At 36.8% G+C, this 13,745-nt stretch overlaps 1 protein-coding gene across 16 annotated transcripts in view; it reads right to left on the reverse strand.

Moving 5' to 3' along the window:
* BTRC (beta-transducin repeat containing E3 ubiquitin protein ligase) overlaps positions 1 to 13,745 on the reverse strand; it is a 178,330-nt gene that overhangs the window by 83,986 nt on the left and 80,599 nt on the right. For 13 of the 16 annotated variants that reach the window (XM_007422077.4, XM_088132488.1, XM_088132479.1 and 10 more), the window contains one exon: positions 8,696 to 8,773. The exons of the other annotated variants lie outside the window; for them this stretch is intronic. In XM_007422077.4, coding sequence (XP_007422139.1) covers positions 8,696 to 8,773 — 78 coding nt within the window. The remainder of the gene's footprint in view (positions 1 to 8,695; positions 8,774 to 13,745) is intronic. 16 annotated transcript variants of the gene reach the window in all.

Raw genomic sequence — 13,745 nt, forward strand, 5'->3', positions numbered from 1 at the left:
AATCCTGCACATGGACAATGGCTTTGAAAAGAAAAAAAAAAAAGAATACTGTTTGGAACAAGCATCAGCTAAGACAGAAAATTCTATTTACATAAAAGGTAAGAACCCCTCTTCTAAAACAGTATTTATCTGCTAGCCTCTTTTTTAAAAAATGGTAAGATGTTTACATGAACTGCTTCTCAATTAACAACTGAGAACAATTCTTAACTGAGTAGTAGGTATTAATGATAATCCATACAGTAACCACTAAAAGAAGCCAATATTCTAACTTGCCAGTCGTGGAATTCATGAAAGTCGGCCATAGCCCTGTCCATTGTACAGAAGTCTAAATTCCATATTTTTACTATACAATGCTTTCTGATTCTTTGGGCTTAGAAACTGAATTATCCAAGTACCTCCTCCCCAATCGCCAACAGAAGCCATTTCTGGGCCATGAGAAACAGTGTTTGAAATGGTTGCCTGACTCTGTGCCAGAGGCAGATAGCTTTGCATTGGAGTGCTTTAATACAGTTTTATACTGCATATAAAGAATGCAAGCATAAACCAGTTTGTTGAAAACTACCCTTTTGGTGAAAGCTTGCTATAATTCTGAACAAGTTTTCAATTTCACACTGCTGCTAGGGTAAAACATTTTAAAGAGTTTAATTTTTACAGTGGCTTCAATGACATAGGATTATCTAACAAAGTAATGGCTAATCAATAGGGGGTTTAGTTGTCAGGTGAAACATATAACACACTAAAAGGGATTGATTGTTAGACTCCTCCTTATTTACTAGGAGGTATATATTTAAAATGACACAAACTTGTTACCAAGCTGCATTCCTTTAACCTTGCAAAGGCTGTTTGAGATGACTGTTAAGCAGCCTATAGCAAAACACACACTAATGGAAAAGAATATCAACAAAACATACAGCTGCTTCAAATCATGTCAAGAGCAGGAATACAGTGAGAGTGACTAGGAGATACAAAGCTTAATCTGTTTCCAAACTGCCACCTCGACTAGTACACAGCTAAGAAAAAAGAATAAACTCTGCACTGGCTGTCAAAATTACAGATCTTGGAAGACTTATATGAATGTTCACAATTTATAGGTGGTGGGTTGTTAAAACAAATGCGTCAATTCAGAATATTTTGATATGGATTTAAACAGTAAATAAAACAGGAAAGGTGGACTAAGAAATACAGAAAATATTATGAAGTATATTTGTCTTACTACAATTTGAGTTTCTACAGGTATTGTTAAAATGGTCAACATTTTCAGTGCAGCCATATTTTTCTTTTTTACACTAAAAGAATCTCATTTTTCAAGAAGAAAACATTTTACATTACATTCAGTTTTCACTTTACCACTTTTTGATTGACAAGCATTCTTAAGTTCTCATAAGCTACTTAGATATACATTTCTAGATATTAATATCAATGTGACAAACAGGGATGTTCAGAGAATCAGAAGTGATTGCAAAGCTTTTCTTAATGTATATGTACTGACCAAGTTATGCAGAAATCACTATGTATCAGTCTGTCAATTTCATTATGTATAACCATAGGTTACTACAAACTATGTGGTGTGTAAAACAGCCCTTATGTTAGATTCTTCTAATACCAGTGTGAAGTAAGGCTAATTGTCAAAGAAAATAGCCTCTGAATCTCTCAGAGATTTCAAGCTTCCCATTTAAACCAATTGAAGTCTTTTGCAATTGTATGGTTTAAAGAAAATGCAATTTCCCAAGCAATTCATCCAAAAGATCACCATCTGTGAGTGAAACCCCATTTTTGTCAGGTGTGGCAACCTAAGGGTTCAATAAGAACGTTTTTCCTATCACTTAAGTACATGATTTATCAGAAAAATACTGTAATTAAAAAAACTCTAAAATCTAACAGCATACCCTCAACCTGCTATTTCTAGAAACATGATTGTTAAACTTTTTTTTTTCACTCTACAAGAAATATTTTGGAGCAAAACAACAACTGCCAGATGGTAAAAAAAAATAGTTATTAGACTCTGAAGAATTCAGTGGATTTGAGAAATTATAGGTAAATCCCTCCTACTGATTCAGAAATACTGCTTTTATCTCAATTATAGGGCCTTAGGAGGCTTCCATTAATTGTCTTTCATACTTTTGCACATTTTTTTTAAAAAAATGTATTTATTTCTAATGAGGTACTTCCAAAAGTATTAAATAATGCTTATAAATTTAAAAACATATTTATAACCATGTAATAAAAATTAAAATTGAGTTGTACACCATTACCCAGATTCCAACATGTGATTAATATTTCCAAATGTATGGCTAAATCTATTTCCATAGTCCAGAATATTTATTTATAATTCAAATTGCTAAGACCACATACGAGATGAACGGTGACAAATTTGATATATAAATAAATAAAAATAAATAAATACCTCAACAGGAATGCTGGGCAGCATTGAATAAATAAATAATCATAAGAGAGGGAACAGACATGCACAATGAAAAGCCCCCATATAGCTCAACCCAGGTGGACACACCTCAAACTATCTCAGGGCCTGGGGAAAAAACCAGGTATTCAATACTTATTTAAAGGATAGCAGTGTTGGGGCTGCTCAAACCTCCAGGAGAATGCTATTCCAAAGGACAGCACTGCAACAGGGAAGGCCTACTTCCTAGACCCCATCAGATGGCACTGCTTAAGAGATGGGGCATGAAATGAGCCCAATCTGTCAGATCTTAGAGGACAGGCCAAAAGAATGGGAGAAAAGCAGTCCCTCAGATAAGCAAGCTGTAGCCCATGCAGGACTTTGTAGATGAAAACCAACACCCTGAATGGGGCAGTTTGCAGAGGGGTTGCATGGGCATATCAAGTTATGCCCATAATTTAAGAATTTATATGGCTGCTTTCATCATATTTGGGGCATAATTGCTTGTACTGCTGCATTCTGGACCAGCTGTAGCTTCTAAGTAGTCTTCAAGGAAGCACCATGTACAGTGTATTTCAATAATCCACTCAAGAGTTGCTCAGTTGGAGCTTGGATGAGTCTAACACCTTTGCTGGAACCCACTCCTGCTACCCTGAGTGCTCATCACAGTGCCCAAAACTGTATCTTCCTGCTGGAGACCAGCATACTCCAACTGCCAGCCTTCCTGTTGCCACAACTCCTCCCAGCTTGCTGCATTGCTTAAAATGGTGGACCTCCTCAATGACACGATATAAGAGTGTCAATCGTGGACAGATGTCCTACTTGAGGGCCCATCTCCTCACTGCTGGAAGTCCATCAGTTTGTTCCCAATACTTCTCCACTGCATGCTGTCCCATTCCACTGCAATCCACCACTCCCAATTAAAGCACATTCCAGCACCATAGCCACTGCACACATTCCACCATCTACTTCACACAAACCTTTCCACCCATTGGAAAAACTATTAAAACACAATCTTCTCTGTGCCTACCATCAATATTCAACTTCCCTCGATCACCATCTTAAAAAAGATAAGCCATAAAGGAGGAAGACAAAAACATTTGGCAAGGCACAATATAAACTAGATAAATCAAAAGCCTTTTCAGAAATATTCCCATTGCTCTGTTTGCAATACTGCAATTAAATCTTTCTTGCTGTGGAGCCCATAGTCCCTAATTTTGCCACTAGAGGGAAGAATTGTCTCAGTACATAGCCACAGTAGATAGAAATGATTTTTTTTTCCTGAACAATTTCTGTAACACAGTTCTCTTGACTAGATGAGTCTTCTAATCACACACTACAATTAAAGTAACTAACGTGAAAGAAAAAAGAAAGACCCCCTCCTCCGCATTTTTTTTAAAAGGGCAATGATACTATCTGTTCCCATTTTAACCTATCCAACCCTGGAAGTTACTCAATAAAGCACTACTGACAAAGGCAAGAAGAAATGAATTGCTTGTAAAACAAAATCTGAAATAACAACAAGAACAGCCAAACAAAAGAGAAATGTCATGGTATTTAGCCATCTGGTAGCAACCTGAAAACAAATTGTCCTCCAAAGAGCAGAAATACAGTATGTTTTCTCAGTTCACTGGCTTATGAATCAAGCCCCTCCCATTTTTTAAAGCAGATTAGCTAATGTTTGCAGATTATCCAGTAACAAACTTTTACATATATACCTGATTCAAATAACAACTTAATGTGTAGGCTGTCTGTTCCTTCCCTGCTCTGTGTTTTGGATATATCTGTAAAACCCACTTAAAATTTTCTGGATTTCCTGTCTTCCTGACTTGCTTTAAGTTTCACTGATCTTCAAATATTTAAATTGTTCATTTTATAAGCCTAGTCATTAAAAGGGAAGATGGCAACTAAGGCAGTCATTTTTCTTCCCATTTACAATTGGTGACATTTCTCCAGCAGTGCACAAGGTGTTGAAAACCTGGCAGCTGTTACCTCCTGGGACGGAGCTCCTTTTTTATCCTCCTCTTGACAGTTTAACTCAATGGGTCAGCACCTTTAAAGACAGCAAAGTATCACTGAAGTGGATGGCTAGAGTTGAATTACTGCACCCTCCCTAATCAATGGAAACCCTCACTGCAGGTGAAACTCTTCATCTATAGAGGTGCATGGGGGAGGAAAATGTAATGCCTTAAGCCAGATGGGTTTCATCTTGTGGTGTGTGATTTTTGCTTTGTTTTTCTTTTCTTTTTTTTTGAAAGAATGGAACAAGCTAACAAGCGGACAGATACTTTGTTAGCTCCTTGGCCTCTCTCATGGCTCTGAGGCCCCAGGGTTCCAGCCACACAAGAGAAAAGAATTCAGCATACACGTAAACACTTAAAGAAATATAACTAGGGAGATGGCAGCATGCTGTTTTCAAAGAGTTGAGAGTCCTGTTCACAGCTTTATTTATCACTATGCACGTTCAGTAGGCTGTAAGTGGACACAGAAACAAAAGGTCAGAAGAATAGGCAATGCTAGACATTTACTCCCTTACAGAGGAATGCAGAAAAGCAGCACATCTGACAGACATGATTAGTATTAAAATAGAAAAGCAACGCAAGTGGACTTTATGTTGCAGGATAATACCTTTGGCAGCAGCCTTGGATTCCTGTTTAATTAATATATAGGTTAACACTTTAAGTGCAAAAGAAAAAAACTGAAGAGGAGACCGACTATTAATTGGGAGCAGGGCAGGATGCACAAATACATTATGAACACTTTAAAAAACCTTGCTGGTCACTTTTTCTTAAGGTTAAAGATCAGGTTGAATCAATCTTATGTTGATTTTTCCCTCACTCAATTTAGGTAACTATGAGATGATGTCTTTTTAGATTGTCTTTTCTTCATAGGGCCTGCCCAAGGTTGTAAACATCCTATGGTTGGACTCAGCAGTTTTTCTATTTTCCCTACAATAATATCAGAGGCCTTGTAAGTCCTCCAAAACCTCTGAATATTGCAGCCAGAGAACGCAATGCAAAACTGCTGAAATGGCTTACAAAAATGCTGTGACAGGAAGGTGTAGAACAGTGTTTCTCAATCTCAGCAACTTTAAGATGTGTGGACTTCAACTCCCAGAATTTCCCAGCCAGCCATTCTGGCTACAGAATTCTGGGAGTTGAGGTCCACACATCTTAAAGTTGCTGAGATTGAGAAACATTGGTGTAGAAGGAGGGAACACCATTTTAGTGACAGGGAGACAGGGATGGCTGCCTCACTTTTATTCTGTCTGGAAGCTCTGCACTTCAATGCAAAAACTGCCATGCATATCATTTCAGTGCTGCTGCTATCAGCACTTCCCCCACATGGCACCTTTTGACACAATTTCCTCTCTGCAAAGAATCTCCCAACTCCCCCCACAGAGCAAGTTTTGACAAGAAAAAGATACTTCATTAATACCCCATTTGAGCAAAGGAGAGTAGCTTTCCTTAAACAACCTGTGCTGGGCCAATCTTTTCAAAAAGGCAGGAGAGTAATCAAGTTCAGGGCAGCCCTGGACAGCTGCCCTGTGACCTAGGCCTGCTGACCTTTGCTATTCATCACTTTCCTTTAGAGTAGGAGGGCAGACTCTTGGGGAGTGACCGCACAATAGACAGATACAATCCAACAATAATATGGCGCTTGCAAAAAGAAGGAGAAAACCCAGATGGTATTGCAATAAATTTACAAATCTTCATTCATGGCTCTCTTTAACACACCCCAAAGCCAAAAGGCTCAAAGGTCCCTGGAGAGATTCCCCCTCATTGCTTTCTAAAGGCTAGCTCTTTTTCAAGGCTAGTAAGACTCAATTCTTCACAGAGGCAAAGCCCTTAAAATAATAAATGCTTGACCTAATCAATCTACCATTCAGATCCAACATTAAATGATGGGTACTGAAAACTAATTATGTTTTTGGCAAGAATGTTGAATTTAAAATAGAAACACACAGGTTAAAAAGGCACTGAAGCATTTGAGAGGCTCTTTCAAAACGGCTGCACACATGCATAAAACAGGATTCAAACCAGGAGCTTCATTCAATAATTCACACATTTATTTTTAAAATGAATCAGATTAGTCCCATGTGTGACCTGCTGGTCCATCTGTATTCACTGGACTTAATGGGCATTCTTTTCACACTAGCTTCAGTTTGAAGTATGAGAGAGATAAATTTAGTTTAATTTTCAACAGATCAAGCTATCCATTTTCCAAACAGACCATCTGGATCAGCCTATTAAAATTAATTTATAACTTAGCAGAGAAAGCATTGTTTGTTAGCTAAACATAGTTGCCAAAAACTTTGGTCCCTTGTCATTGTTTTCTAAAACTTCATACACACATGCAATACCAAATCATATGTTGCATGCATGTAGAAAGTTTTTATCCCAAATCTTCCCCCACAGAAAAGCTACATATATTTTCCTCTTTCTACTTTTAAACTGTTGTTTCTCTCTCCTGATGCCTTCTATTCAAGAGAAAGTGAAAACATCAAAATGAAGTCCCTCATATACTATCTTTCAACTTTTAATGATGTTAATGCATGATGAGCAATGATAACTCTTGCTAGAGCCCACTTAATGTTCACTAGGATCCTTGTGACTAATCTAATTCCTCTATTATTCATGCCTTTATCATCGTGGATCAGACATTGGTGATGACTTTCCACATTATTTAATTGCTCCTCAATGCAAGGAAAATATTTTATTTGACTTGATGAAGGGATTAGCTATTTGATCAGTCTCCCAGAAGAGTTTGTGTAGGTTTGTTTTGTTTTGCTTTTTAACAAGGATCTCAACATTTTGTGAAGTGTAGCATTTTTAAATGGTTCCAATAGAAGAGAATATATGTAGTTCAGAGTTGAACTGTGGACTCCTTGGTGCTCTCTGAGCACTGATGATGTTACCTAGTTGGATAATGAAATGTCTGCAAGCAAACAACCAAGCTCAGAAAGCACCAAGGATTCCACATTTTTAAATGGCTCTAACTAAGGGAAAAGCCATATTTTACAGAGCTGATGTAAAGAATATATTGAATAACTTTGGTAGTCAGGGTTATTGACTATATTTTTAAAACATGTTATTGCTAGATTAGCTTGGGGTGGGCAATCTGTGGACTTCCAGCTCCTAGCAGCACCAACTGCACAGCAAAATCTCTGGCAAGAATACTGTGATTATTTGTAAAAAATAAGGGACAAAATAAGTGTGTTAATTCTCCACATGGGTTAATACAGTTTGCCACTTGATATTTCCCACAAAACGCGCAACAGCAACAGCATCAATATACTGACAATAACAGTTGTCTGTCCCTAATTAACTAATAGTTGTAACGCAAACAGAACACTCTCCTTTCTATACTGCAACAGAGTCCTGAGCAAAGAACTTAATATACATCCCATCTATGACCTAGAAGAAAGTATAATTATTTTTCCTAAAAGAACAACATGCTTCTTTACTCCTCCTAGATCACTGCCTCTCAGAGAGATAGCCTGTAGGTCAAATTAAATTAACCTTACTATTCCAAACAGTCCAGTCAAATCGTAATTTTATTTTCATGCAGTCCAGAAATTTCTCAATAGCACTCTGCCAGTAGTAGGTATGCGGCCTCACTGAACAGTATGTTGCTATGTATGAAACTGTAACACAGTAATTGAAGATTAGTAATTGAAGATTAAGAATATGGCATAACTATAGATAACCTCCATGTCTACACTGAGTGCATTAGGCTCACTTAACTTCCCTTCTCATTGAATTCAAATTGGGACCAGAAATATAAGTGACATTTTACTCTGATTTACCTTTATTCAATATATTGAATAATTGAATGCTAATGATTTGTTTACTTGAACTTTTGTCTGAGGTAATCTCGCTGTTTCCTAAGAGGTCAAATAGATTACAGAAGTCTGAATGGCTATGTTAAACATAAGATGGGAGCCTATTGCCAGATGATACCAGCAAAGAAAATGACTACATTATCTGTCTGATACACAAGAGACTGCTTGATAGACATTACTGAACCAGGTTAAGATCCACAGGTAACAGCTTCCAGACTGAAAAAATATATAAAGATTGTAGGTTATTTAGATATAGATTAGTCCCTAAAGGTTAACTTCTGAAGAGTGCAGAATAGCTTCAAAATTAACATAATTTTTCAGTTTAAAAAGTTGGAGCAAAATCATGTCTATTTTTATTTTGTATCTTTTTACATTCTAAGGTAGGTCAGATAATCCTATCTGTTTCAAGTAAAGAGGTGGATGGTATTTGTGGGTTTGAATCAATTGCATACCTGCCTAAGTGCATTCTTCTCGGGAATGATCTTTCTGGGAGGTTCATCATTATTACAATCTTCTCTTTCAGAGGAAGTCTATCCAGAAAAGAAAAAGAAAAAAATAATATTAGTACAAGTATTCCATTAAGGCAGTTACCTATATAATTAAACAAGCATTTATAATACAGGTAGTCCTTGTTTAGCAACCACAATTGGTTTCAGTGACATGGTCGCTAAGCAAATCGTGTGACTGAAAGAGATGCTGCGAAGATCACTGGTTGCTGCCGCCTCATTTAGATAAAGTTCCCTCATGCAGTAATGCTAGTGTTACTCTCGCACTGGTGTGCATTGTTGTCAGGTGCAGAAATTTGGGCACAGGTGTGTGCATTGGTCAGAAAATGATTTTTTTACTACCATTTATTACTGTCATATTTACAAACGGTTGCTTAACAAGGGAATTGCTAAACGAGGACTACCTGTATTGCAAATCAGAAATGGTGTATTCCAGTTTTCTATTTCATACTTCTACAATGGAGAATACTGATTCTTCTACATAACTGGTATCCCTTACCCTGTGACAGTACAGGATTTAATACATTGAGACCTCTATTGTGAAATTTAAATTAATGTAACAAAATGGGCATCCTATAAAACAGAGGTTGGCATTTTTTGTAGCATTTGTGTGGCTCACAGTCCAGTTTTTCTGTTCAGCTGAATGGCAGAGCACCTACCTGCCTTTTATTTTATTTTGCATAAAATAAAATAAAACATACCTGTTTTCTGATAAAATTCCAGTTCCATCCCTACAGGTGATATTATAGTGTCATCACCCCAAACCATGAAGCCCTCAGTAGGCAAAATAATAACCATTTCAAAAAGTAAACCTCTTGTTTGTTATGCAACCCACTACAGATACCTACAATTCTCTATGCTTCCACTGCCTCTGTCAATGTAGTCATTAACATGCAACTGCTACCAGGACTGCTCTGACCTTGGCATTATTAGAGCAGCTAGTAGGAAAGATCATAGAAGTTTCTCAAAACAGATAGTAAAACTGTCACTTTAGACTTGCACATATTACCAGGTGTTCAGAGATGCCTCTATGATCAACCTTAGAGGCCTCTCAGCTGCTACCACTGATAATACTACTGTGATTGTAGCAATAACAATTATATTATTGATAATTATAATAATGAAGATGATGAAAACAATAGTAGCACTTATTATAACAATATAAATTATTATGCGTCTCAGTTTTGGTCCTTGCCCATTTTTCTGCTCTTATCCCACCCTCCTCTGAGGATAGAGCACCTGGCACTATGTTGAACACTGAATGTTATTTTAGTACTGTCTTACTCTGACTGACACCAGCTGTACCCAGTTCTTACCTAGCCCTGCCACCTGTGATTCTTTTAAGAGAATATGCCACGGACTGAATCAACAGATGTTTTACCATTTAGCTTCTGTCCTTCTCCACCATGATATTGAGATGATGACCATATGATTATTTCTAGTCACCTCTTTCCTAGCAGCAAATGTTTGTTGTCTACATGATACTGAAAAGCCATGGACAATTAATTATAATTAACTTTATTATGCTAATTGTGTTTAATAATTTGAGAAACTACATTTTTAAATGTTGATTGTAGTTCTGGTGGCTAAAGGTAAGATAAAAATGTTTGTAAATAACTAAAGTGCATACTAGTTTTTGATTGCATTAAAAAAATAAAATATTCCTACCCAAAACACTCGTTTGGACAAAACCAAATTGGGAAAAAGCAGAGAAGTCTTATAAAGAATGTCTGAAAAGGAAAGACTACAAAACATACTGCCTCAGTTGTGATTCTTATATTTCTAAGAAAGATCTTAAGTCAGAAGAAAAGTGACTGCTGACATCATTCCATAAACATAGAAAATATGGGAAAGAAGGAATCAGATAACAAGATATAAATGATGGAAGGAAATTTATACACTACATTTTTAGGCTGATATTATAATATTAAAGTAGCTCGGATTTTTTTAAAAAAAATTTTTTTGGATCCCATTTTGCTTTGATTTCCTTCTAGGTTATATTACCAAGGGCCCTGGAATTCTATTGCCTTTATGTTGCCCACCCCAACATGCTTGAAGTTTACCAATTTCTTCTTGAAACTAAACAGCTAATTTGAAGCCTTTGTTTTATTCATTATCTTTATAGGTGGCAAGACTAAGAGGTTGGCTGAACAAAGACCAGACAATGACTGCCAAGTGCATATGGTGGCTCACAGCTTGCCGTCACCCCATTCTACTGCACCAACACAGCAGACTATTAAAGAGGAGCGCTGCTCATGCACTTTTGTCAGCAAGTTAAGTTACGCTTGGCAAAGGCTGAAAAACTGGAAAACATTAAGCTCTGTAACAGCAGCAAAGATGGAACTCATTGCTTAGAAACTGGAAATCTTAGTGGACAACAAGCCTTAGAACATTTCTGAAATATAGTTTGTATCATAACCAATTCCAAAACAGAATGTTATTTTCAAATGCAAGTTGTCTTTTAGCTCTGTTACACATCTTAAAAGTAGAACAGATATGCACATCTGTGGTCAACACTTTCCATTGAATTGCTTATTGACTTTCTATAGCAATTTTAGAGGCCAGGTCTAGATTTCTGATTCAGCAAGATGATTATTCTCTAAAGACCAAAAATTAAAGAAATTGATGCTACCCTCTACGCTGCTAACCAATAAAGAGATGTTTGCAATGAAGCTCAATGAAGTTCAAAAACTGTGATTACATTATACATTAAATACTCCTGTTGCTAAAGCTTTCTTCATTTCAAACATGCAATTTAGATAGAAAAAAGTCACTTTATTTCTACTGTTAAACAATTGGAAATCAATCAAAATATATCAAAGGTATATTTTCTCTGATGTATGGATTATACGACACCAAAGATTATCAATTCTTTTGAGTTCAGTTTACCATATAATATCTGCCCTCTTGCTATTTTCACCCACACTTAACAATTCAGAAAGAAAAAAGAGAAAAATGGCAACAATCATGTAATGATTACAATCCCACATGACATCAATGTTCTGAATTATTCTATAATTGCTAAATGATACTCAAGAAGGTAGTGAGATGGTGTGGATGATCTCATATTATCTTTACCTGCTTTAAGGAAGGCTTGGATATGTAACATAACCATAAGAAAAACAGAGAGGAATGATTAACTTATCTAGCCTCTCTCCTTGGAAATTTTATATTCTGATTTCAACCCTGACATGCAAGATTAAAGATAAGAAACCATCAGAAAATTTAAAGGAAGCTAAATATGCGAGTGAAGTATGAGATCTTCATTCTTATTTCAATAAGCAGGCAATACTTAAATTACTACTTGCAGAGTTTCTTTTTAGTGATGCTGACATAACAGGAACAGGTTTTTGAGTAATCTGTGTGGAAATACTTCACCCTGAACACAACAAATTTGCCTGGCATGCAACCACCCCAATAACCACTGTATGCAGTTCCCTCATGAAATTCACTCAAACCTCTCCAAAACGTCCCTCCACAGTTATATTGAAGAATCTAAATGTGATAATGCAAATTGTTGCACTAAATCCATCTGCTGGAATCAGATGCAATGGATGGATAAAAGCATTTTAGATTATCAAGTGAAGAGAACCACCTTTAAGAATGCCTCGTCTCAAGCAATAATCTTGCCAATGGAGGTGTTGGATTTTTTTCCTGAGGGTGGAAAAAGTGGAGGCTTGCACATGTCAGCACTATTAATAAAACCATACAGATGCAGCACTTTTTAAAAAGTCTATCTGTGTATGAAAGCAAGAAACTATGTATATGCAGAGAGCACTTCTTTATGCTTTCAAATCCTTAATCCTGTTTGGAACTGTCAGTGGGGGTTAATGGAAGCTTTGGATAAGAGAATTCCAATCTGGTTGGCAGATGGATAGGTTGGTTATAGCTGCATAACTATGTCTTGCCTACAGGCACAATTCAGAACACTGTTAAAGCAATATAAAGTCGCTGTCAAGCTGAACCATTTGGATCGGTAGCAAGGAGAAATAATAATAAAAGGAGTTCATTTCTGGGCCTCGTGTATTCACGCTACTATGCAGAAACTGATTAATTGTCGTCATGTGCTGGTCGGCTGCACCTCAGATTCCTACTTCTGGAGTAGATTTTGCATGCTAATATAATCATTTCCCCTCTTGAGACATTAGCAAATAATCAAATGAAAAACTGGATCATAATTTACTGAGATTCAGGCAATTCTCTATGCAAATTTGACTTGTTATTGCTGCTGCCTCGTTAATCTGAATGCCTTTGACAAACTCCTTTGATTTATGAACTCATGACAACTCCAATGTGTATATATTTTGCTAGATTGACATTATCATTAAGAGTGGGTGGACTGAGCTCATATGAATGGCTGATTTTATTCGCTGGTGTCGGCTGCTCAACAGCTGAGCATCTCCTTTGCACAAAGCCCCCAAGCACAAGGCTCTTCCCATCTACCCATCCATTCATCATCTCGATGTTAATTGGCCCAGGCTTTAAGCAAATTTTCAACACGATTTAAAGGCATGATGACACTGATTACTGACCCTCTGCCATACGGTGTCTATTGATTAACCTGACAGAGAGGATGAGCTTGAGGGGAAGTAGGTGTGTGGGGATTTCAAAAGGATGGAGATATAGATATAGATATATAGATATATTCATTCACATACATACATATACATAATGCAGGCAAAATGTTTGTCGTTAGTCATTATCCCAGGAGCCAAAATTTGTGCAGAGTTGGTCTTTAAAGCCTTTAAGAACTGCATACACTAACTAAACTGCAGGCTGCTTTGAGAGAATAAAGCCAGTTACAAATATTATGTCATGTGTAGGCTGTATTTTAGCACAGCTCCTGATGACAAGCAAATCTCTTCTAACTAAGCAGTACTTATGAAATTAACATGTGCAAATATGTATTTGTATGAATACTTATCAGGTCAAAGACGTGACTGGAGAAGTAGGTAAAACTCACTAGTAGAATTAACTGTATCTAGTCCACCATGAA

The sequence above is a fragment of the Python bivittatus genome, unplaced genomic scaffold, assembly GCF_059951505.1.
Source record: "Python bivittatus isolate LINGU-HERP-01145 unplaced genomic scaffold, Pbiv_v1 ctg000980_np1212, whole genome shotgun sequence".
Classification (NCBI taxonomy): domain Eukaryota; kingdom Metazoa; phylum Chordata; class Lepidosauria; order Squamata; family Pythonidae; genus Python; species Python bivittatus.